This window comes from Camelus ferus, chromosome 35 (genome assembly GCF_009834535.1).
Source record: "Camelus ferus isolate YT-003-E chromosome 35, BCGSAC_Cfer_1.0, whole genome shotgun sequence".
Taxonomy (NCBI): domain Eukaryota; kingdom Metazoa; phylum Chordata; class Mammalia; order Artiodactyla; family Camelidae; genus Camelus; species Camelus ferus.
In genome coordinates this window covers 15,510,098-15,537,080 of record NC_045730.1, presented here as the reverse complement: position 1 = coordinate 15,537,080, position 26,983 = coordinate 15,510,098, and the positions used below count along the sequence as shown (strand labels likewise).

Genomic DNA, 26,983 nt, shown 5'->3' with positions numbered 1-26,983 from the left:
GTTTTTTCACTAACAAGCTAGGGGAAAATACAAAATACTCAGGTTTACTAAAAAGAGTGTTTTAAAATGGAAATTACAGTAAAAATTATAATTGATAAATGACTGTGTAGCCTTAAACATTTACATGCTTTACTTATTCCTATCATCAAAATAATTGTTAAAATCAGGCAGATAGAAAGACTTCTTTAAAAAGACATGATTTTTTTTTTTTAAGTTTTAATGTAATCATTCGGTCACTACTTTTCTTACTGAATGTAAAGATGTTGTTACCTATAGAATACTTGGCCTTGAATCCCACATGAGTGGGGCTGTTGTCAGACCGGAATCTCAAATACATCACGTCTCCTGAGGACAACTGACTGGCAGGCAAAGATGTTCCACAAAACTTGGAAAGTACTGGTGCATTGGAATCAGCTCCATCTCGCAACTCAAGGTAACTGGACGTACAGCTAAAGTGGAAAGAGAATTCTGTTGAATTTATAAAGCTGATTGCTTTGACATATTCTGATAATAAAGACTCCACTAACTTTCTCCAAGGGCATTATTAAATCATCGTTTTGGTGGCGTGATGTACACAGCACAGCATGGACACAATAACAGAGGCAGTGGAAGGGGCATGTCACTTCAGAATGCTGTGTATGTTTCCTAATCAGAATGCACCCCAGTTGGAAGCTCCAAAGGATGGGGTTTACGGGTACCAGAGTGAAGAATTATTTACTCACCTTCCATACCCTCTGCCAGTCTTATAAATGTAAGAGTCATTCTTAAATCAACCCCTAGGAATTTCAAAACCCCAAACATTTTGTTTCACATGATGCTATGACACACTCCACATGACAAAGATGAACGCTTTCTTGACAGCTCTGCAGCTTAGGTTAATGGAGAGCCTCAGCCGGAACCTTCTGTGTCCACAAAAGGGTAAGTATTTACCCAATATTTCTTGAGAAAGTCAACCAGCAAATTAATGCTCAGTGAGGGGGGGAGTGGCATTACATCAGGCCCACAACTGGTTAAGCAAAAGCTCTTGGACCTAAGTTTTGCCCCATGCACGTACTCGTGAAAATGTATACACACTTTCGTTTAACGGAGAGAAAAATACAGATTTTTTTTTCTCAGTCTCCATAATTAATCCATTTGTGTACAACACAGTAAGACTAACTCTCTTACTAAGTGGAGATTGGGAAATTGTATTTCTACTTGCTTTAGTCCTGTTTCTGACACTGGTGGCCCCTGGTGCCACAAGTTTCCATTTGTTAAACAGGTATTTTATCATGTATGACACTGAGTGATGCTGGGCAAATATCCATTTGACTCTATTTTTCCTGTAGGAGGAAGAACGGATAACACAAATCTCAAACAGCCGCCCTCAGTGTCTCTTGGAGGATGTGCATAGGGTCATGAGGGACAGTGTCTGTTTATACCATCTGCTCAGCTGACCGGAGGGTGGCTGGCAGGCTCGGTTTTCAGGCTCAAGGCATTAAGCGTTTCCCTTCCCCATCCCTTGACTTCCTTTGCAGTATATGCTGCTCAGAAAAGAAGAAGGAAATTGTTCTGAGACATGACAGCAAAAAAGTCCTAACTCTGGGGTAGGAGAAAAATTAAACAGAGGTGACCTACTTGGGTGACACTTCGATATTGAATTGGTCTTCAAACTGCAGTCTTATGAGCTTCCCAGGAGGAGCAGCTAGGAGCCAAACGCAGTCAGCATGCTGGGGATAATGGTCCGGGTGGTTGGGGGAGGTCACATATCCAGCAGAATCCGCATCATGGATGTAGATATTGCCCCCACAGGCTGTCAGGAAACACAGTTAAATCAGTCCACAGTCTGGAGAAAGAGGACACAGGCAACTACCACCTTTATCTTGAAAAGTCTCCTTATCTGTAGTGCCAATCTCGATTTCCTTTCATCTGGAATTAACCTTTTCTTTTTAAGTAAACACATTCTGAATTTGCTATCAAAGGGGCTACCACATGTGACTCTTTTTAATTTGCCAAACTATAGATTCTCGTTGGAAATTTCACTCATCCTTAAAGCCAACCAAATGACTGTGGTGCACGGTGTCTGCAGTAGAACATCATGGACGTACCATGATGTATCCACCACTTCAACAAACATGGAAATGCACCAGCACTTATAACTGCCCACTGACCACTCAGGTCAACACAGTGATGTTTAAAAGACTCAGCAGATATACATTTGTACAACTCTGTGGGCATTCACTCCTTATGTTTCTTCAGGATTTCGATGCATTTGAAGAGCAAGGGGTGAATGGCACGAGAGATTTTATTAGCCAGTTTTATCGAGAAGATAAAATGAGCTTTTAATACTTTCTCTGAAAGACCAAAGTGTTATATAAAAATATTTTCCTTTTATCAATAAATTTTTTTTTTGCAATCTCAGCAAGCAAACCAAGCAAGAATAGTCTGGGTACTGACAATGCCAACGAAGTTAACCCGTTCAGTAACAGCCTCACAGATACGGGATCTGCTGAATCCATGGACAGTTCTTTCCATTGTCATTCAGCCACTCATGATCATATCCTGAATTGTGTCATTACCCAGAACGCCTTCATCTCTGAAACCCTGGACTGCAAGTTCCTTTGACGGTCTCCCGCGTTCCTAGTCTTTTCCGTCAGACTCTTACCGCACAGTCCCAGTTCCACAGTTGTATTCCATCCAAACCGTTCATGGAAATCGGTGCCACAACAAATGCACGTTCCCCACTTTCGGCGCAGCCCAGCAACCCCCCCATTCTACCGTGTGGGTGACAACAGCTGTCTGCTGTACAAGCCGGCTGCGCTCCCCAAGCCCTTCCCTCTCCTCTCTCTCGCTCGTCTCAGCACACTGCTCCGAATTCTCCTTAGAAAGTAGAAGTCAGATAAGAACTCCCTCAACTTTTCACCCCTTACACGTTACCATGCTTAACAAACTCACCTGCATCTCTGCCCTCCTTTACACTTCCTGTATCTCTGGCCTGTCTCCCAGTCCACTCTGTCTCCACAGGGACTTGCTCTATTTACTCCTTCCATTTATCCTGCAGTTTTAATCTCCCCACTGCCTTTCAGTTAACATCTCAGCGCCTTGCGGTGCCGCCCCCAGTACTGCGATGCCTGCCTGCTTCATCACCTCCTCCTGCATCTCTTCTCTCACAGTAGCAAATTCTGGGGAATGCCTTATTATTGGATAACTATTGAGACTTTACATGCTGTCACATCTCATCTTCACTGATTGGCAAACCCCTGTCTCCTTCCCCTGGGCAGCTTCTCTGATCCATAGCTCCCAACAGACCCCTCCTTAGAGCGCTCATCGTACCACATCCTAATTGTGCATTTGCTCATCTGTCTCCTCCTCTGCATTGAACTCCCTGGCAGACCTGGTAGTTTGCACTGTGTGAAGCACTCTGTAAGTGTTCGATTAATTAATGAAAAACCTAATTAACCAGGTGAGAGAAAAGAAGCATCGAGCACAGGAACACAGAAGTCTCAACCAACCATTCTGAAGGAGTATCTTTGGAGAACTCGGCTAATGTGATGCCAAAAGTTGTTCACTGAAGAACGTGTGTCAAAAGCTGAGAAACGGGAGAGGTGTGGTGGAAAGAAAGATGGAGAAGCAGAAGGCTGCCTGTAGGCAGGGAAAATCGTTGACTCAGAAAGCTGGGAAGAGCAAGAGTGATCATATCACAAGAAGTTTTGAAATCAAAAGACTTTTAAGTCTCATATTAAGGCAGAAAGATCAGGAGAAGGTAATGACCATACCATTCTTGCATGAATAGGAAGTCCACAAAGCAATAAAGAGATACAGTGTTTGCAAAGAGACCCTTAGTGTATATGAATCCCCACTAAATGTTAACTTTAAAAATAGAATTCAAGACTGACTGCATCTGGGTACAGATGGAAAAGTGGGGTTCCGTAGAGTGGGCTAAAGTCTGCTCACTAGACACGAGGCACTTAACTCTGTAAAGACTCAGTACCAGGGGAAATCCTTCCCATTCATAACATAGCAGCAAAACTCAGCACGGAGATAGGGAGAGACCAGAAACCCACGGTCTATAAAGTAAAGGTGCTGGTGTCACAAAGCTGTGTTGTTAACGGCTCCTTCCAAGCACCAGAGCTCTGGTGCCAGGAAGTGATGAAAGTACATTCCTTGTCATCATGGAATCCACTCAAGGTATTAGGCGATTTTCTGTGTCAGTTGCTGGAGACTTATTTCCTCTCCTTTCCCCAAATGAAGATGTTCTGCTCACATTTTAAATTCTTATATTTTGGAGAACGTGCCATTAAACATATGGCTTTATTTAGGTTAATGTGTATTTTGAAATATATTCAGGAGTCTGAGATTGAGGTCATAGAATTATCCTGAAACCCAAATTATCTAATTTTCAAGGGACAAAGACTTACTCTCCACTGACACCACTCTCCTTTTCCAAGCTATGCTTGTTTACTTATTTGTTCAATTAAACATTGTCTAAAATGTCACAAAAATTAAATCATTACCATAGAATTCAGTATAATTACAAGAAAGCATAATGAAGTTAAATTAAGTAAAGATCGCTACTGCAATATATAATTAAATGGGTAATAACAGAAACAGAGGATTATGTGTTAATTTAAAAAGAAGCATACAAATGATTACAAAACAATGTAATTATCTTTCTTACGTTTCTGTAACTGAATGTAAACTTATCATTAGACATTTTGTAACAAAAGTCTAACGAATTTCAGGGGATCACCAAGATCAGCTCAAATTATACTCATGGAGATGTTCATTTTGTGCATTCTCTTGATATGTGGCCTTGGAAAAATCTAAGCCTCATCTTCCTTATCTGGAGAATGGGGACAATGATATCTTCCTTAAAAAGTAGTTATGATGACATAGCAAATGTATCAAGCATAAAGTAAGTACTCAGTAATCAGTGTCTATTCTAATTAACATTGTTACTCTTAGTTCAGAAAAAAATTTTTTTCCATATTTTTTCCCCCAATCTAGTTAAACAAGGAAGACCAAGAAATTGCAGGGAAAGTACAGACATTCTTCTCAGTGGAAATACTCACCTAAACTCTTTGCCTCATACGTGATCTTAAATCCTTGCCCTTCATTGCTACTGTCAGAAATAAACCGAACAAACATTTGATTGTCTGAGGTGAACAGAGTGGACGAAGGGCGATTGCCACAAAAACGACCATTTCCTCCATGGGGACCCAAGGGTGGAGAAGAGATGTCAGGTCCATTTTTTAGCTGGAAAGACAAATTAAAAACTGCATAATTTCCTTCATATTGATAAAGATGAGGTAGAGAAGTTCTATCAATTTATGTCCTAGGAGGAAAACCTCATTTTGCTCTCTCTCTCTCTCTCTCTCTTTTTTTAGTCATTTACAACAGTCTGTTATTAAGCACTTATTATAGGCCAGGCACGTGTCCAAATACATTATGTACAGTATCTAATTTAACCTGAACAGCCCTTGAGATAGGTACTATTATTACCACTTGTCTCATTTTGTTTTGTGAATGATGTGTGCTGAGAAAGGAATTTGGAAAAGTAGCAAACACGCGGTCCACCAGAAATTGTCACAACATTGTATACTGACTATACTTCGATTAAACAAAAAGAAAAGATAAAAGTAGCAAGCAAGACCTACCACCAAGTAATCCCCCTGGTTGCAAGAAGAGTCTCTACTTGGAATCTGGAAGGGCTGCTCAAAGTGGACGGCGATGGTCAGACCACTCTGAACCTGGACGTGCCAGGAGCAGTTGAGGTTGGGTGTGTAGGTCTCTGGATACTTGGGTGATGTGATAATCCCTCTGTCTGCATGCAGATATCCACCACAACCTTCCCAGGAAGAAGCAAAGATAGCACACTGAAATAACATTCACCACTGGGTTTTTATGCTTTTTCTGTTTTTCTTGAAAATTTTCAAAGCGTACGCAATAGAAATGCGGGTTGAAACTCACTGGGACCAAAGTGCTGGAAACAATTGGCACAAGCACTGATGGAGCACACGAGACCGGGTACTCATTTTGGTTTTGTTACTAAGATTGGGATACAAAAGTCAGCAACAGAGATCAATCACTTACTTGCATGAAGCTTACTCTATAGATGAGTAAGGTATACACTAAACACATATATCAGATGTGAGACAGTGATAAGTTCTACAAAGAAAAATGAAAGGGGAGAGGGAGAATGGATCTCTGTCGCCTGGGGCAGTTAGAGAAGGCCACGTTGTCGGGGTAACATCCGAGCAGAGAGTTGACTGAAATGGGGGATCCAGATGTATGAGAGTTCGAGAGAAGAGCATTGCAGTCCAGTAAACAGTTGTTGTAAAGGCTTGATGGGTGAGTGGTAGGTACATAAGAATGGAGCGGGCCAAAGGTAGCAGGGTAGGTCATGCAGGAAACTGAAAGGACTTATTTTGATAAAGAAGAGGAAGATACTGAAGGGCTCTGAGCATCAGAATGGCATGATCTGACTTCGGTTTTAAAAGAATCAATCCGTCTGTAATACTTAAACTGTAAGGGAAGGGGGCATGGAAAAGCAAAAGCAAGCGGTCCAACAGGGGGTGATTTCTTGAGTCTAAGGAGGGATGACAGATGCCTGGACCAGGATGGCAGCAGTAGAAATGGTGAGAAGTGGTTGGCATCTAGATACACTGTGAGGGTAGGACCATTGCGATTTGTGGATGAATAGGATTTATGAAGCCAGAAGAGAAGAGTCACAGATGATGCCAACCTTTCTGGCTTAAAAAAAACTAGAAGAATGTCCTTTCCATTTACTAGAATTGAGAAGAGTGTGGAATGAGCAAGTTTGGTGGGATGGGGAGGTAAAACATGGTGGGAGTCAAGAGTTAGTTTCCCACATGATAACCATATACATCACGAGCTGTCACTGGTACATATGCGAACTATGGGAGAGGTTGGAGTCGAGAAAAGAGTGGGTGAAGTGGGCACTCTTTTGCCAGTTGTCAGGGACTGACCAGCTCATTAGATCACATAAGTAGTTAAAATGCAGAGGCGGACATTTATCCTAGGTCTGTCTAATTTCAAAGCCCATTCTCTGAAACCACCATGCAGCTGGTCTCCCTTGACTGTGAGGAAAATCATTTACCTTCAGTTGCTCTCTGCTCTGGAAAAAGCATACAGAATTGAGGAGAAAACATTAATTTTTCATGTCAAGATTGATAATCTACTTTAAAGTTGCATTTTTTTTCAGTTAAAAATATGAGAGTCTTCCACTATTTCCCATTCTGTGGGCTACTTCTTTAACTTTTATCCAATTTGGGTTTAAAAATTATTATTGGACTTCACATTTTGTCGAGTTTTGAAAGTCTCAATCATACTACCCCTGACAGCCCCTTATATACTATGCACATTCTTGGACTCACCGAACTCATATTTCAAGAGCAACAAATTCTTCCTGCCAACCTTTAAATGAATAATTTCAACTAAGGGATTTATGAAGATGCCTCCTCTATTACTTTGACTATTATTCCTCAGATGGAGGATAACTCTGACTTACTGCTCCTTTGATGCATTATGGATGTGTACTGTCTTCTGGGTCCAGCCATCAGCTAGGCTGAAATATTGTTTTAAACATCTTACTCTTGTGCCTACTATAAATAGAAGATGTCCCACCCAGAGAACTGAAGGCGGAGGATCTTTCTGTACAACCTGGTCCGTTTTTTTGATTAGGACTCAGTATCTGATCTCAGGATAGCCACCCAGCAGTGGGGCAAAGACCTGTGTGCTCTGACTTACTTATAACATGTGTCCTGGCATTGAGAAATCAGCAGAGTGTATTAGGTAGAGAGCAAGAGATGATGAGATGAGATGGGATGGGATGAGATGAGATGAGACTAACTAGAACAAACTATGACAACATATTACTCTTGTGAAAGGATGCATTAAAGCCCGCCCTGGTTATACTGAAGTCCGAGGTGAACTGGATCACCATGTACTCTCCAGTAGACCGGATGGGTTCAGGGATCTCTCTGCCACAAAGAACTGCTAGCTCCTGGGCCAAGCTATTGTCTCCTACAAAGAAAGGAAATATCAGTGTGAAAACACAATGTCTTAAGAATCTGTTCTACCATCATTTGCAACCCAGCCCAGGCGGCTCACACATTACTCTCAGAACACCACATTGGTGGGAGACAGTGGGATTATCAAATACAGGGACACTGTAGGGCTTACATCATTCTGGCTCCAGTTTGTAATGATGCCATCTGCCTTTTTCTTTACCTTTTTAATAACAACTTCTTTGCCAGTTCCCACTGCCTTTCCAAAAACAAGACAAAACAAAACAAAACAAAACAAAACAAAACAAAACAAAACAAAAAACGGCTGACAATTCTCCCTGGCACTAAAATTCAAAATGAAGAGGACACGCGATTGGGAAGTAATTGAGGACCAGTGTTCATGTGTGCATTAGACACTGATCTAAACTATTCTGATTGCTTGACTGCTGAAGGTCAAGTATCTTAAAAAAAAAAAAAAAGAAGTTTGGTTCTTCAGCCTTAGTTCTAAGGTTATAAGGTCATTTGCCCAGAAGTGTGTCTTCACCTCCAGAGGGTTTTCCTTTTTTCTTTTTTCACTTATCATTTTTCTGTTCTTTGTTTTGCCATTAAAAGAACACACTTCTGACCATGTGTGGAGAATGAGAAAAGATACCGTCAGCAGTGTGCTGCTCCAGAGACACAAATGGGGGCTGTGTCACCCCGTGGCCCTTTTTTCTTTGGTTTCTCTTGATATAAATTTGGGTCAAAACAACTGTCTCAGTCAAAGCCTGAATGGAGCAAAGGAGATTATTAACAGACTTGGATTCCTTGGCAGGGAAAATATGTTTTTTTCCCCGGAGGCAGAGAATTAATGAATTTCAATCTTACAAAAACAAAAATAGAATATGAGACATGAGGAAATTTGCCCTTTCACTCAACCAGCAAAATGATTCCTTTTTGACACTGACCACAACCTAAAACTCATTATTAACTAGTTTAGAAGACAAGTTGTCAAATGTAATGGCACAGCTACAAATACAAGATGCTTAGAAAGGCATTCTTCGGAGGGTTTCTGACCCCTGAAAACTTCATTCTTTACAACTCAAAAGTTTATCTGTAATTTTTTTTGCATTTATTATCTTCATTATGCTCTTTTGTTGCACCTTTCACCCCAAATCATTTCTGTGGACATTTTCTCTAATTATCAGTGTCACAAAATTTTAAAGTTTATTATATGTTGCTATTTATTTCATATGTGTATATTTTATTCCTCAGTGATGGTTCCTCTGGGCAATGTGCTGATAGCTGATTGTTGATAGGAAAAAGTCAGGAGTTATGGTTTACCATCTAGTCATGCTTGTATGAGTGACTTGAATCTTTACTTAGCGCCCAGTCTCTACAGAAGGAAAACAAACACCTCTACCATTTGATTTTTCTCACTATACTTAGTGGGGGCCTAGGGTTGATAGGATAAGGGAGACAAGAACTTACACATTAGTAACCTGTGGGCCAAAAGCAAACATGTTTATTTTGTCCAAAAAAAAAAAAAAAAAACTTGCTCTGAAGCATTTCTAATTAATTGACAAAATTGGAAATTCATAGAAAATTCCATACTTCTAGCATCTCTTGGGAAATAAGATCCATAACACTAAGCCTGCATCCCTAGTAACGGCCCCTTTAATTCTGCTCTCTGGGTTAGTGCCTCACTGGGTGTTACCTGCTGTCCAGGTAGGCATTGAGGTTGCAGTATCTGTCACATAGAGTAGTGGTTCTCCAACTTAGAGGCCATCAGCTGGAGGCAAGGACTAGAGTCAGGCGAGGGAGACCCTGACATTGGGGGCAAAATTTAAGGAGGTGCCAAAGACCTCAGAAATCGAGATAAAAATATTTTAGTGCAATATTTAAAAAATTGAAATTTAATGTAAAGTGAACAGAATTTAAAAATTTTAAAGAAAGACAGGATCTGACTCTACGCTTTCCCCTATCCTGCCTTGCCCTCTTACCCTCAAATCTTGGCCTTAACAGGAGACAGATCTGGGACCCATCCTGAGAATTTCTGGCTTAGTTGGCCTGGGGTGGGGCATAGAACTTGCATTTCTAACAAGTTCTCAAGTGATGCTGATGCGGCTGGTCTGGGGACCACACTGTAAGAAGCACTGATTGGAGGGTATGGTCTCTCTGTCCTCCCCGATTCCATGCAAACTGAAGCAAGATGTTCTGTGCATCTTGCATTGAAGCATTATTCATTTCCCTCACTTATTGCATAACAATACCACACCTGCGTATAGAGGGAAAGATGAAAAAAATATTAGCCCTGAATTCTACCCATTCTGGCCTGAGATGCCGTAGACATAGAAAATTTAATACATTGCAATTACAAATACTTTTCACACTTGGATCTTAAAGCTATAGTTCTAAAATATCAAGCCTTTGAACAAGTAAGCAGCACTGACTAGTATTAAATATTGGAATTATATAATGTAATATAAATTCTATTAGAAAACTCAGACTATTATTTCCTACTTAAGCCACAGGTAGCACTTCCTCTTGGGAATGGAATGCTCTCTCTGATACAGTGGGTAGCGTGTGGGTTATTTTGCTACAGGCAATTTAGTAGGTTCCTTATATTCTACAGAAATGGTAATCAATTCTAATATTTGATGCTCTCATTGACCATAATATCTGTGAAATTCCATGCAAAATGGATGGAGGTGGGAAACAAGTATGATTATAATCGAATGTAACTAAACATGCATCAGGGTTGAAACTTGGTAGGTTTGGGTTGTATTTTGTTTTTTAAATGTTTCTCACCATCTCTTATCACAAGTTTATCATAGTTGCATGTACTGTGAGATTCAATGTCCAGGGAAAGGATGTTGAGCTCCACAGTCGAATCAGGAGCCTGGATAAGCCACATACAGTCCATGCCATTGCTGTAGCTCTCAGGCCAGCCTGGCGAGTAAAGAAAGACTGGAGCATCTCCTGTCTGCAGGAACCCGCCACAAGCACCTGCAGAATGAAAAGCAACAGCTTTGAAATAACCTCTGGCAGAGAAGAAGGTAGCACTGTCACTTCAAACTTGCCATCCCAGGGGGACGGCATAGCTCAGTGGTAGACTGCTTGCTTAGCATGCATCAAGGCCCTGGGTTCAATCCCCAGTACCTCCATCAAAAAGAAATAAACCCAATTACCTCCCCTGCAAGTATTAAAAAAAAAATTATACAAACAAAGTCCCAGTCCTATACTGATATGAAAATACCAATTAAAACAATTTTCCCAAAGAAATTTTTAAAAATTATGTATGTATGTATGTGTATATGTATTTCTTGTCTCTTCTCCCTTCAATCCTTTATCATAATGATCTCCGATCTTGTTATTCGGAAGAATTGTTTTTCCCCTTAATGGAGGCGGTAGGGATTGAACCCAGGAACCTGGGCACAGCAAGCAAGCAGTCTACCATTGAGCTACACCCCACACCCCCCATTCCCTACAAAGAAATTTATAAATATTTTCTTAAATCCACTGATTCAGACAGCAGTGATCTCCATAATTTTTTGAAGAAAAATACATCGTATTCTACTTTTTTCACCATAATTTTCCCACATAACCCAATTTTTAATGAGTGCTTCTTCTCTGTCAAGCATGAAGTTAAGTCCATGAAGGAGATCCTATTATTACTGTTACCAAGGTAGAACTTTCTTCACCTTTCTGGGGTACTTTAATCTTCACCTTTTTTAGCATAGCTATTCATCACGTCACTTATATTAGGCAGTTATAAAACAATTTTCAATTTGGTAAAGTGAAGCATTGGAAAAAACTCATGAGCTTATAATAACAACATCCTTTATTTTGTTTCGTTTTTGGTTTTTTTTCCCTAATAATAGCTTTGTTGAGCTACTATTCACTCACCACAAAATTTACCCTTTAAAATAGTATAGTTCACTGGTTTTTAGTATATTGACAAAGTTCTGCATCATCGCTGCTCTCTAATGTTAGGACACTCACCACCCTGACAGAAACCGGGTACTAGTTACCACTGACTCTCTGTTATCCTCGCTGCCAGTCTGTGCAAACCACTAGTCTACTTTCTGTCTGTATGGACTTGTCTATCTAGGACATTTCACATAAATATAATCATACACTATGTGGCCTTTTGTGGCTGGCTTCACTCACTTAGCATACTGTTCTGAGGTTCATCCACATTCTACAATCTGTCTGTCCTTCCTTCACTTTAAGGCAGAAGAGTATTCAACTGTATGGATGTACCACCTTTAGTTTTTCCACTCAGCAGTTGTTTCACATTTGGGTTGTTTCCCCTTTTTCACTGTTTACAACTAATATTTCTAGGAAAATTCCTGTATAAATTTTTGTGTGGATGTATGCTTTCAATTCTCTTAAGTTTATAACTAAGAGTGGCATTGCTGGATCATATGGTAATTCGGTGTTTCCATTTTTGAGGAAATGCCAAACTGTTTTTCAAAGTGGCTACACTATTTTACATTCCCTCCAGCAATGCACAAGGGTCCCAGTTTCTCCATCTCCCCGTCAACAACTGTTATTGCCTGTCTTATTGATGATAGCCATCTTACTATTAAATGCATATTTTCTAGTACACCACTTTAATTTGTTTATTCTTTCATCATATATTTTTTTAGTTTTTTTCTCAGTGGTTGTTTAGAGGATTGCAATTAACATCTTAATTTAAGACAATGTAGTTTAGATTACTAGCAACTTAATTTTAGTAGATATAAAAAACTTTGTTGTAATATAACTCCATTCCCACCCACCCCCATCTTTTGTGGTATTATTGTCATAAAAATTATATATTTAAACATTATAAGGCCATCAGCATAGTTTTATAATTATTGTTTTATGCAGTTGCCTTTAAATCAGATAGCAGAAGAAAAGAACTACAGATGAAAATACGTTTACACTGCCTTTACAATTACTTATTTAATTTCTTTACTACCTACTGTCTAGCATTTCAGCCTGAAAGACTCCCTTTTGTATTTCTTACAGGGCAAATCTGTTAGAAAGGAGTTCTTTAATTTGTACTTAGTTTGGAGGATACATTTGTTGGTTATAGAATTCTTGATCAACAGCCTTTTTATTTTAGCACTTTGAATGTGTGATCCCACTGATCTGACTTTCACGCTTTCTCATGAGAAATGAAATGTTGATTTTGTTGCGTATGCTTTTTACAGGATAAATCTTTTCTGGTTTTTTTTAACTTTTTTTTAATTGAGTTATAGCCATTTTACAATGTTGTGTCAAATTCCAGTGTAGAGCACAATTTTTCAGTTATACCTGAACATGCATATATTCATTGTCCCATTTTTTTTTTCACTGTGAGCTACCACAAGATCTTGTATACATTTCCCTGTGCTATACAGTATAATCGTGTTTATCTATTCTACATTTGAAATCCCAATTTGTCCCTTCCCACTGCCTGCCCCCTTGGCAACCACAAGTGTCTATTCTGAGTCTATGAATCTGTTTTTGTTTTGTATTCAGGATTTTTTTTTTTTTAGATTCCACATACGAGCAATCTCATATGGTATTTTTCTTTCTCTTTCTGGCTTACTTCACTTAGAATGACATTCTCCAGAAACATCCATGTTGCTGCAGATAGCATTATGTTGTCAGTTTTTATGGCTGAATAGTATTCCATTGTATAAATATACCATCTCTTCTTTATTCAGTCATCTGTCAATGGACATTTAGGCTGTTTCCATGTCTTGGCTATTGTAAATAGTGCTGCTATGAACACTGGGGTGCAGGTGTCATTTTGAAGTAGTGTTCCTTCTGGATATATGCCCAGGAGCGGGATTGCTGAGTCATATGGTAAGTCTATTCCTAGTCTTTTGAGGAATCTCCATACTGTTTTCCACAGTGGCTGCACCACACTGCATTCCCACCAGCAGTGTAGGAGGGTTCCCCTTTCTCCACAGCCTCTCCAGCATTTGTCATTTGTGGATTTTTGAATGACAGCCATTCTGACTGGTGTGAGGTGATACCTCATCGTAGTTTTGATTTGTATTTCTCTGATAATAGTGATACCGAGCATTTTTTTCATATGCCTATTGGTCATTTGTATTTCTTCCTTGGAGAATTGCTTGTTTAGGTCTTTTGCCAATTTTTGGACTGGGTTTTTTGTTTTTTTCTTATTAAGTCGTTTGAGCTGCTTATATATTCTGGAGATCAAGCCTTTGTTGGTTTCATTTGCAAAAATTTTCTCCTATTCTGTACGTTGTTGTTTTGTTTTACAAATGGTCTCCTTTGCTGTGCAGAAGCTTGTAAGTTTAATTAGGTCCCATTTGTTTATTCTTGCTTTTATTTCTATTGCTTGGGTAGACTGCCCTAGGAGAGCATTTTTGAGATGTATGTCAGATAATGTTTTGCCTATATTTTCTTCTAGGAGTTTTATTGTATCTGTCTTATGTTTAAGTCTTTGATCCATTTTGAGTTTATTTTTGTGTATGGTGTAAGGGAGTGTTCTAGCTTCTTTTGTTTAAATGCTGCTGTCCAGTATTCCCAACACCATTTGCTGAAGAGACTGTCTTTATTCCATTGTATATTCTTGCCTCCTTTGTCAAAGATTAGTTGGCCAAAAGTTTGTGGATTCATTTCTGGGCTCTCTATTCTGTTCCATTGGCCCACATGTCTGTTTTTGTACCAATACCATGCTGTTTTGATTACTGTTGCTCTGTAGTATTGACTAAAGTCTGGGAGAGTTATTCCTCCAGCCTCTTTTTCTTCAGTAATGTTTTGGCATTTTTAGGTCTTTTGTGGTTCCATATAAATTTTTTTATGATTTATTCTAGTTCTGTGAAATATGTCCTGGGTAATTTGATAAGGATTGCATTAAGTCTGTAGATTGCATTGGGCAGAATGACCATTTTAACAATACTGATTCTTCCAATCCAAGAGCATGGGATATCTTTCCATTTTTTTAAGTCTTCTTTAATTTCTTTCATCAATGGCTTATAGTTTTTCATGTATAAGTCCTTCACCTCCTTGGTTAGATTTATTCCTAGGTATTTTACCACTTTGGGTGCTATTTTAAAGGGGATTGTTTCTTTACTTTCTTCGTCTGTTGATTCATCATTAGTGTAAAGAAATGCAACTGATTTTTGAATGTTAATCTTGTAACCTGTTACCTTGCTGAATTCTTCGAATAGTTCTAGTAGGTTTTGTGTAGACCTTTTAAGGTTTTCTATATATAGTATCATGTCATTGGCATATAGTGACACTTTTACCTCTTCTTTTCCAATTTGGATCCCTTTTTTCCCTCTCTCTTGCCTGATTGGTGTGGCTAGGACTTCCAAGACTATGTTGAATAGGAGTGGTGATAGTGGGCATCCTTGTCTTGTCCCAGATTTTAGTGGGAAGCTTTTGAGTTTTTCACTGTTGAGTACTATGCTGGCTATAGCTTTTATTATGTTGAGATATGTTCCCTCTATGCCCACTTTGGTGAGAGTTTTTATCATAAATGGGTGTTGAATGTTATCAAATGCTTTTTCTGCATCGATTGAGATGATCATGTGATTTTTGTCCTTTCTCTTGTTGATGTGATGTATTACATTGATTGATTTACATATGTTGAACCACCCTTGTGTCCCTGGGGTGAACACCACTTGATCAGGATGTATAATCTTTTTTATGTGCTGTTGGATTCTATTTGCTAATACTTTGGTGAGGATTTTTGTATCTATGTTCATCAGTGACTCTGGTCTGTAGTTCTCTTTTTTGGTGGTGTCTGCCTGGTTTTGGTATTAGGGTGATGGTGGCTTCATAGAATGAGTTTGGGAGTGTTCCCTCTTTCTCAATCTTCTGGAAGAGTTTGAGAAAGACTGGTACCAAGTTATTCTTTGTATGTTTGGTAGAATTCCCCAGTGAAGCCATCCGCTCCTGGACTTTTATTTGTAGGGAGGTTTTTCTACTGCTAATTTGATTTCATTTCTAGTGATCGGTTTAAGTGGTCAGTTTCTTCTTGATTCAGTCTTGGTGGACTGTATGTTTCCAGAAACTCGTCCATCTCCTCTACGTAATCCATTTTCATTTCGTATAGTTTTTCATAATATTCTCATATGATATTCTGTATTTCTATGTTATTTGTTGTAATTTCTCCATTTTCCTTCCTTATTTTGCTTATTTGTGTTCTATATTTTTTCTTTGTGAGTTTGGCCAGAGGTTTTTATTTACTCTTTCAAAAACCCAGCTTTTGGTTTGATTGACTTTTTCTATTGTTTTATTAATCTCTATTTTATTTATTTCCTCCCTGATCTTTATTATTTCCTTCCTTCTGCTTACTTTTGGGGTTTTTTTGCTCTTCTTTTTCTAATTCTTTTAGCTGGTGGGTTAGATTGTTTGAGATTGTTCTTCTTTTTTGAGGAAGGCCTGTATCGCTATAAACTTCCCTCTTACCACCGCCTTTGCTGTGTCCCATAAATTTTGTGTGGTTGTGTTTTCATTTTCATTTGTCTCAAGGTACATTTTAACTTCAACTTTGATTTCATCATTGACCCATTTTTGAATAGCACGTTTTTAATCACCATGCTTCCCTTTTTTCTCCTTTGTTTCTCTGTAATTGATTCTAGTTTCATGGCATTGTGGTAGTAAAGATGCTTGAGATAACGTCTATCTTCTTAAAATTGTTGAGGTTTCTTTTGTGCCCAAGTACATGATCGATCCTGGAAAATGTTCCATGTGCACTTGGAAAGAATGTATATCCTATTTTTGGGGGGTGTAATGCTCTGAAAATATCCACCAAATCTAATTTTTCTATTGTATCATTTAATTTCTCTGTTGCTTTATTTATTCTCTGTCTGGAAGATCTGTCTAGTGATGCTAATGCAGTGTTAAAATCTCCAACAATGATTGTATTCCCTTCAGTTTCCCCCGTATCTCTCTTAGTAATTGCTTTATATACTTAGGTGCTCCTATATTGGATGCATATATATTAATGAGTGTAATATCCTCATCTTGTATTACTCGTTTAATCATTACAAAATGTTCTTCTTTATCTTTCTTTACGGCCTTTGTTTTAAAGTCCATTTTGTCTGAAATCAGTACTGGTACACCTGCTTTCTTGGCTTTTCCATTTGCATGGAATATCCTTTTCCATCCTTTCACTCTCAATCTATACGTGTCCTTCTCCCTAAAGTGGGTCTCTTGTATGCAGCATATTGAAGGTTCTTGCTTTATTATCCAGTCTGCCACTCTACATCTTTTGACTGGAGCATTTAGTCCATTAACATTTACAGTAATTAATGATAGATGTGTGTTTATTGCCATTTTGAACTTACTGCAGTTGACTTGGTATTTCCTCTTTGTTCCTTTCTTCTTCCTTTTGTGGTCTGGTAATTTTCCTTTATATTATCTTGGATTTTATTTAGTTTTTGTGACTCACTTGTAAGTTTTTGGCATGGTTACCCTTTTTTGTAATTCTATTAATCCATTACTAAAACTGTTTGTATTAAATAGATAGCAATATAAAGAATGGTTTATAATATAAAGAATGGAGGGAAAAAAGGTTTGAAAACAGTGTATAATCAATAATAGAAGAGCAAATTGAAGCAGAATAGCAATTGAATTGAGACATCTTTTAAAAACCTTAAAAGTAGGAGAAAAAAAATCAGAAAATAATATTTGAATCCTGTGTATAATCAATAACAGGAGATTAAAACCAATAGAAATAAAAATGAAATGAGTTGGATTTTTAAAAATAATAAAAATAAAAATATTTTAGAAGAAAAATTTAAAAGGGATTAAAACTGTAGACATACACAATTGTTTAAAAAGTAAAAATTAAAAAGGTAATAGAAAATAGAACAGATATAAAAAAGATTTAAAAAAAATGTGTTCTCCTGTAGACTGTACGCTCTTAATGATTTTATTGAGAAGTCTTTTTGTCTTCACCCTGTTTCAGAAACTCAGCTTGCTGTTTCCAGAGGCCCTCTGTTGGCACCCTCTCTGTGCTGCTCCCAGTGCCTATTGGCAAGCAGATTGCACCCCCTCCCAACAGTGGTTCAGGTGCTCTGCTCCTTCCTGGGTGTGGGCAGGTCACCCCATCCCCTGATGCTGCTGTGCTCGGGCAAGGTAGGTGTGCTGGCTGCGCCCCCTCCCAGCACCTCGGTCAGGTGCTGTGCTCCTGCCAGGAAGGTGGGTGGCCTCCTGCCCTCTCCCGGTGCTGGTCTGTCCCCTGCTCTGTGCAGCTGCCCATTCCACCTCAGGTTGGTGCTCTGTAGGTGGGCTCGGAGAAGACCGTGGAACCGCCCCACCCCTGCTCCGTTCCAAAACTCAGCTCCTTGTTTGTCTTTGGTGGCAGGAGTTCTTTGAGGTACCAAGGCAGAGAGATCCTATCTGTCTCAGGCTGTAAACAAGACTCAGTCCTACCCAGGAGGTTGCGAAGCCCTGAGGTACGGATTCAGGGCTCGGCCCTGCCCTGGCCCGGGTGCTGTGCACAGGAGGAGATGGCAGCTGTGGCTGTGCCCTGCCTCTCTCCTCCCAAGAAGCGCCAGTAATAGCGCCATGGGTCTGAGGGAACAAAGGCCACAGCACCCCTCCCCCCAGGGCACACCAGCAGTGTTGCTTTGCTTTTTTTTCCCCCATAATTTATGGGGGGCCCAGGTTGCTCTGATCTGTATCCCCTCCCAGCCATGGCACACAGCCTCCTGCAGTCCTGCAGGGCTATGTCAGTGCAGCTGCCTCAGTCCTCCGCCCGTCTTGGGCCGCCTGTCCTGGCCCCCAGCTGATGACTCGCATCTCGGGCTGGGTGTCGCAGGGGCCCTCTGTGCCCGTTTAACTTAGTTCTGTCAGTCAAGGGGTGCTCCTTACAGATCCAAGCCTTGGAGGCTCCCCCTCCATCCCGCTGGCCTCTCCATTGGAGGGGGGAGACCCGGCGAACAAGTGCTAGTCTTCCTTTGCCACTCCCTCCCCGCGGGACTGGTCCCACACTGTTTTGTTTTTCCTTCTTTATTTTTTCCTTTTCTGCTACCAGATTCGTGGTATCTTTGTCTTTTGAAGAGGGCAATGTTCTGTTGGAGTTCAGCAGGTGCTCTGGTTGGCTGGGTGGGTCTGTGGATGTGAGTTTTGGTGTATTTGTGAGAGAGGGTAAGCTACGAGCTTCCTTCTACTCCGCCATCTTGGCTACTCCTTTCTTTTCTTTTCTTTTTCTTTTTTTTTTTTTAGCTCTTTCAAGATGATCCCTTTTTCTTTAGCTTTGATAGTTTGACAGTGATTTGTCTAGGTATAGATCTCACTGAGTTTGTCCTACTTGGAATTTGTTGGGCTTCTTGGATGTATAAATTAATATTTTTCATCAAATTTGGGAAGTGTTCAGACAGTGTTTCTTCAAATATTCTTTGTTTCCCTTTCTCTTTCTTCTCATCTGTGACTCTCATTATGCACTCATATATATGTTGGTATAATGATAGTTTCTGAAGCTCTGTATAGTGGTCTTCATTCTTTTTCTCTCTTTCCCTCAAAGGAAAATCTCAGCTGACCTCCCTTCAAGTTCAATGATTATTTTTTCTGTCTGCTCAGATCTGTCATTGAGCCTGTTCAGTGAATTTCAACTCCATGATTTCTAGTTGGTTGTTTTTTCTTTTAAAAATTTCTATCACTTTACTGATACTCTCTTTTTGGTAAGACACCATTCCATACTTTAATTCTTAGACATGGTTTCTTTTAGTTCTTTGGCATATTTACAATAGCTCATTTAAAGTATTTGTTAAGTAATTCTGACATCTTGACTTTCTCCAGGGTAGCTTCTATTGATTCCTTCTTTTCCTTTGCATAGGCTATACTTTCCTGGGGGGGGGGGGGGGGGGCTCTCATAATTTTTTGTTGAAAAACTAGACATTTTAAATAACCTAATGTGGCAATTCTGGAAATGTGGCAACCCTTCCCCTAAAGTTGGCTGTTACTGTCCATTGACTTTTGTGCACAAATTCTCTAATGTCTGTATTCATTATCGTGTGTAGCCTGAAATTCTGTATTCCGGTTAGTGATCAACAATTGATTAAACAGATATTCCCCTTTTAATGTCTGGAAACAATAATCCTCTCAGTCTTTTGTGAGGGACTGTGTGTGTGGGGGGGGGGCAGTTAGGATAAGCCTACCTGACCCTAGAAGGCAGTTTACAACTCTGCCTTAGTATTCACTGTCTACTTTCACAGAGCCTTAAGAGCATGTGGAGGTGAGAAACTAGGGTCTTCTCTGGTTTTTCTTGGGCATGTTCACAGCCCTGCACATGTGTGGGGACTTCTATATTCCCAGAAACATGTCAGAGCTTTTCACAGCCCCCTGTGGATATCCTGTTCTTCAGTGTTTACATTTTTGGTTAGCCTCTTATTAGCTGTAAGTGGTATCATTACCACATGCAGTTGTGATGCTAAACATTGTCACTGATGATTTTCAAAAAACACCCCATTGATGGGGCTTTTGTACACAGCATGCTCTGTGTTAGGGCAAATGAAGACAAATCCAGAGGATGGAACTTTTATAGGAAGCTGCCAGACAGATTAAATAATAATTCCCTAGGGATAGGATGATTTTTGGAACTCCTGATCTGTTCCACCCACCCCTTCCAATAGCTGTTGGGCTGCGGGTTTTCACCGCTAAAATAATCGTGAGGCTATTGTAATGCTACTGCAAAGCTGGGGTGGGGAAGAGGCTGAAATAGGGAAAATTAAGATACCAGAAAGCTGGCTACTCTTTCTGAGATTCAACCATTTTTCTTGAATAAACACTGCTTAGATTGTTGTCATCTTTAATTAATTTCCAGCATTCTCAAAAGTTGGTTTTGAAAATTTTTGCCAGTGTTCTCACTGTTTTTATGTAAGAATGGATTTTCAGAGGTCTTTACTTCACCATTCCTGAAGCTTATGAGTCTTATACCAGCACGTGTTTGAATCTTGCTGGGGCCAGCAAGAAATAAGTGTAAAATTTTATAGGACTAGGTCTTAATTACTTTGTTCTATTACTACACAGGCTGCAAAAGTAAAAAAAAAAAAAAAAAAAAAAAGACAAGTAAAAGCAATTTTAAAGTAGAATATTTGAATATTATCCAGTATCTTCAAAAGTTAAAATTGTCCTCTATATAAAATATTTCTGATCTTGAATTTATACAAAGCAGTTGTCATTCTAACTGACTGTGGGTCATTAGTGTTGTTTGTCAAATATTCCATCTTTCCTTACTTCCAAACACAGGGTGAAATTGCATTTCTTAATAATTCTGTGGTTGGGTGAAGCCTTTTGACCAATTTTGGCCAATGCATTATAAGCAAAATGCATCATTTTTAAACTGCAGTTTTAGACTGAGACATGCCAGGGCTCTCTTTCCTCCTGCCATGGTCACAGGTAATGTCCCAAACAATGTCAGCTCTGACAGCCTAGTTATGGAGTGATGATGGTGACGAGGCCCCCAGTTAACCTATGGGGAATATGTAACATGAGCAAGAAGGAAGTCTGATTGTTTTTCAGCTACTCAGAGCTTGGAATTATTTGTTACTGCAGCATAACCAAGTATTTCCTGACTGATACGCTAAAAATTTCCTACTTGACATGTTTAATTTCCTTCAGATGACCCTAGTCCACAATAGGCTCACTTTCCTTTGATTGACTTTTCATTGCCTGTACCAGCTGCTTTGTTATTTAGTTATTTAATTACTATATCATTTTTTTAACAGACAGATGAATGCTTTATCTTTCTCAACTACTTTTAAACTCCTGGAGAGTAGACATTATATCTTGATTTCCTTTCTTAGTCAGGATACACTTACCTCAGTGTATCTATAATAAACCCACAATAAATATTTGTTGAAATAAATTAAATATATGTTTGTATAAGGAATGCTAATGGTACAATGTTCAATACATGAATACATTTTAAAACATTAAGCTTTTTTTCACTTTAATGAAACTTTCAGAATGTGAGGTCATCATGGAATACTCACTTACACCAACTAGATGACTAGTAAATTATAAAATTTTCTTACCCACTTATTTTCTCCTTTGCTTGTTCTTCATTAAAAGAAATGAGATTTATGATATTACAGTCAATCATCCATTCAAATAACATAATTATAGAATATATATATGAGAAGAGAACTTACTGTTTTTGAGTACTATATTGTATTTGTTGATACACTGTTTTGCATGGCAGATTACTTCCCTAACTTGAGATGTGTGGATATAAAAAAAGCTTAATTCAAGTTTACGTATAAGAGCTATCCAGACTTAAAGTGACAGCTCAAAATTACTTTGGGCAATTCCTGATGGCTCCTTACTCTTAGATAAATAAATATTTTAAGGAAGAGAGTCATAGTCAGTGTTATCAAAGTACCTTATAAGAGAGGCAAAAAAACCCATCTCAGGACAGAATATTAAGAGGCATTAAATAAAAGTATGAATTACACCTTCATCTGTGATCTCTGCTGATACAAATTCCCAAGAAGTTAGCAGCAAGTAGACTCTAATCTTTTAGGGTCTCTTTAGTCCCAGAACAAGTTCAAAGTTTGAAAATCTTCAATGATACCCTATGATAATGTGTCCCAATCAAATATTTCAAGGACTGAGAATATGCTATAAGAAATATCTGCTGAGCTTATTCTACGTCAACCCTCAAATTCAAGAGAGTCCTTCAAGATTGTTTAAACATATTTTCAAGCAAAAAGCACAGTCTCCCAAAACACTGCTTACTGGGAAAATTAGAAATGACTCTCAAATAGTGAAGTAAAAGCTTAATATTTAGGCCAACTTTACCTGAAACTTGAAGTTTTTACAACCAGTTGAGGACAAACCGAAACATTTCTGAAGTCATACTTAAAATGTAATACAGAAGAAAAACAGTTACTTCTATTAGTTGATCCTTAACTATTGTGAGTGTGTGTATGTGTGCATAGTATTTGCAAACCAAACTTTCAGAAATCTCTGAAGTGACCTCTAGAAATTGTAAGTAGAATAGCTTATGGATATCAAACCCTTAATTATTATGAAAAATATAATGGAAAAATCAGCATTTGCTGGAAGTAAACATATAATTTTTATGTTTTTGTGAAATTAAAAGAACACTTGAATGCATGAAGGAAGGGTTTTGAGACTGTAATTATAATACTTACTCATTTGTGTATTTGGCCCTTATTAGTAGGAATCTTTGAAATGTCAGTCTACACATATCAGCCCCTAAAAAGAATTTTATTTATTACCAAGCACACCTGTAGCAATGGTAGGTAAAGGTCCAACAGAGGCATTCATCGCAAACCACTCCAGAAGGAATCCTTTCCCCGAGACTGAAGAATCAGAAGAAAACTGAAATGTCAAAGAACTTCTAGTAGAGCCAAAAGAGTCGGTCTGGGTACCACAGTAGGTTCCAATCAGGCGGGAATGAATGCCAGACCCATCATAAATCTGCATGTAAAAGGCATAATAGAGCACTGACTTTAGGCAATCACCTCTGTTTTTCTTAATAAAAAGAAAACCAAAAGGATAACTTTTTATAATTTTATCATAATGGAAAAAATAATGAAGTAACATTATATATTAGTTTAAAATAAAAAGTATTGTGAGATATAAAATATGACTGCAAATAATTAAATGTGTTTTGAAATTATTTATATCCATCCTGTAGGATTATATTAATGAACATGTTCCTTGTGATGTAGCTCATTATATGATTTACAGTAGAATTTGGGGGTGGAAAAGTAGAAACCAGGATAGTTGCACAACAGTGCTGACTGAATGTACTCTGGGGGGTCAAAGGAGGAATTAGGAAGAAAACAGAAAAGCAGTAATAAAGAGGAGAAGTTTAATGAGAGAAAGTGGACAGGTATCCAGGAGTTCTATTTCCAAAGAAGTAAGTAAGCAGAATTAATAACAACAAAAGAATTACAGCTTGCCAGGGCTCAGCATATTCAAAGCATTCAATAAATCTCTTCCATTTGGTTCAAAATATTAAATTGCGTTAGTTAGAGATGTACTTTGCAATAGTTTCCAAATACATAATCTTGAGCACGTTTATTTTTGCTGCACATGTGGATGGATGGTGTCCAACTACATTTCACATCCTTCCCTCCATCTTCTAAATAATCTGAACAAGTTCATTATAAATGTTATTACAAATTTCTCCATTGAAGCCACGACATAAGCTCAGATTTCACATTATCTAATAATTATTTCTACACATAATGAGCATCTATTAGGTACTGGATTCTTTGGGAAGCACTGTGGATCTAAAATGAATAAGACAGACCCTTGGCCTTCAAGGATCTGTTCATGAAATAGTCAGACTCATAGAAGCAGAGAGTAGAAGGGGGTGGTTGCCAGGAGATGGCGGGAGCAAAAAATAGGGAGATGGTCGAAGGGTACAAAGTTTCAGTTTTGCCAGATTAATAATTCAGAAGATGTAATGCAGAGCAATGTGACTGCAGCTAATAATACTACACTGTATGCTTGAAATTTGCTAAGACGGTAGATCTTGAGTATTCTCACCACACCAAAAATAAAAAAGATGGTAACCATATGAGGTGATAAATATGTTAATTAGCTTGATTATGATTATTATTTTACAGTGTATACATATATCAGAGGATCAAGTTGTACATTTTAAGTATAAACACTATTTGTCAAATATACCCCAATAAAGCTACATAAAAGATAATCTGATAGGCTTTCTGAAATTGATATAATAACTAATGTCTGAATGCCAATGTTCACCACAGTCGTTATATTTATTTATTTTAAAATTCACATTCAAATGTTTAACACTCTAACATAAAAATAAGTAGGATAATGGGATATAAGAAAGAATGAATAAGATACATATACATGCTTAGACAAAGCCCAACAGAAAAATTATAATAATGTTAAAAAAAAATAAGTTAGATACAGAATTCTGGTATCTGACTTTTCAAATTAAAAGAATTACCATTGTATAGGTAACCTAGAGGGGGTACTCATGATGTAGGCTAGACCATCCTGTATCATTCGCAACTGCTTGAATAGACATTAACTTGGATCTGTTATGTTTTAAATTTTTTTAATGGAGGTACTGGGGATTGAACCCAGGACCTCGTGCATGCTAAGCATGCACTCTACCACTGAGCTATATTCACTCTCCCCAACCTAAATCAATTTTTGCCAGTAGCAATTCACCTAAATTTATAAACACTGATTGCACTTGGAAACTCACCTTTAACTTGTCATAATAGCAGTTAAATGTTCCTTCAATGTCCATCTCCAAGATTCTACCATGGATAACTTGAGATTCATTCAGATTCACTATCCATTGGTAATTGGAGTTGTGAGGGTAATTGCTAGGCCATAAGGGAGAGGCGATTTTCCCATGAGTTCCCACAATATTATCATTGCCAAATACTAGGAAGGAAAACAGAGTAGTAAATCAGACCTACTTGGAAAAGCTCTTTAATCAAATGAAAGAAACAAAAGGCAAGGGGTTTTGAAAAGGATGGACTTTTAATTGACTGCAATTTCTTTTCTGAACACTGAAAGAAATACTGCTTCCTTTTTGGTTTCTCTGCTATCTATTAATTCCTGGGAGAAGGGTGATTTTGTGAATGGAATTCCATCTCCTTAGCAGGCTACACAGTGCGAAAACAAGCAATAGCTTCCCATGTAAAAATGGGTTCCCAGACCCCAGGGGACCTGGGGCCATGGGAAGGGGTATGACCAGCCCTGCTCTGTAATTTTGGTTTGCCTATTTTCCTGTTTTACAAAAGAATAAAATATGTTTTTTTAAATTATATAAGAGAAATGGACATCTTCAAATCACATACAGAGAGGCTAATTATGAAAAAGTTGAGTTAGAAAATAAAAATATTTATTTAACATTTTATCCAATTAGGAGAATACCTTGTTATTATAATATCTGGGCACTTAAGCATATCCTAAAGTAACATTAGATGTTTTTAATCCAAAGAACATAGACTTTATGGGATCAAATAAACAAGTTTGACTTAAGTATACCAAACTGGAACCATAACACTTTAGAAAGCTCTTTAATACAATACCATGAAAAAAGTTTAATTTAATATTGGGTAGACACTAGAGCTTTAAAAGAATATTAAAATCACTGAGAATGCTCTCCCTGGCTCTTAATGAGCCATTCATATAGAATTTAATTTTTTGCACATTTTATATAATAAAGTAATTCCACAAAGACAAGAAATATCAGGAAATAGGGTAGATCAGCATTGTTCTTAGTGCATTACTGAAAATACTGTTATCCTTTCTAGTTTGTAGGAAACATTCTGGAAGCCATCACTATAGTGGAACCAACTTACTCTTTGCAAATGCAGCCTGGAAGCCAATGCCACTTCCTGAGCCATCTGAGACAAATCTGACCCATAGGCTATGCCCAACAACGGATGAGTAATTGAGGGGGAGGGTGTTTCCACAATATCGTCCCACCAAGTGGCCAGTGGAGTTTCCTTCCCGGATCTCCACAAAATCTCTGCTACAGTCCTGAGAATCCTCCAGCTGGAAAGTTCTGATATGGGGGGAAAAATTAAAGAGATTAAATTGATAGGATACATTTGGGGATTATTCTGAATCACATGCTGGGTTGACCTGCTTACTTTTAAAATTTTTTTTCTTTAATTTTAATCACAATGTCTTTTAGCTGACTCAAAAATTTTCTTTCACTCAAATTTGTTGAAATGGCTATATGAGAGATCTGAAGACAATTAATACACTGCCTTCAAGGAATTTTCTTTCTGGGGGAAAACTAAGCAAGAATACAGGGGAAAAAATCATTATAAGGCAGAATATTGTGCCATCAGACCTATAAAGTGGGATAAGAATTTTGAGACAAGAGGTATCATATCTGATGGTGAAGCTCAGTAGTAGCTTGATGGAAAGACTTTTTGAGACTGAAATGTAATAGTAGCTGGATTTAAGGTGCAGAATGGTGGGCATGGAATGCGTGGCAACCGAAGTACAGATGCAGAAAGGGTGGGACATATTTAGAAACC

The 26,983-nt window shown here is 38.4% G+C and overlaps 1 protein-coding gene across 1 annotated transcript in view; it reads right to left on the bottom strand.

Moving 5' to 3' along the window:
• CUBN (cubilin) overlaps positions 1–26,983 on the bottom strand; it is a 273,653-nt gene that overhangs the window by 84,858 nt on the left and 161,812 nt on the right. The window contains exons 37-45 of the mRNA XM_032474139.1: positions 26,294–26,499; positions 25,183–25,367; positions 23,210–23,402; positions 10,800–10,997; positions 7,879–8,025; positions 5,637–5,827; positions 5,052–5,235; positions 1,618–1,792; positions 271–449 (exon numbers count right to left, since the gene is read on the bottom strand). Coding sequence (XP_032330030.1) covers positions 271–449; positions 1,618–1,792; positions 5,052–5,235; positions 5,637–5,827; positions 7,879–8,025; positions 10,800–10,997; positions 23,210–23,402; positions 25,183–25,367; positions 26,294–26,499 — 1,658 coding nt within the window. The remainder of the gene's footprint in view (positions 1–270; positions 450–1,617; positions 1,793–5,051; positions 5,236–5,636; positions 5,828–7,878; positions 8,026–10,799; positions 10,998–23,209; positions 23,403–25,182; positions 25,368–26,293; positions 26,500–26,983) is intronic.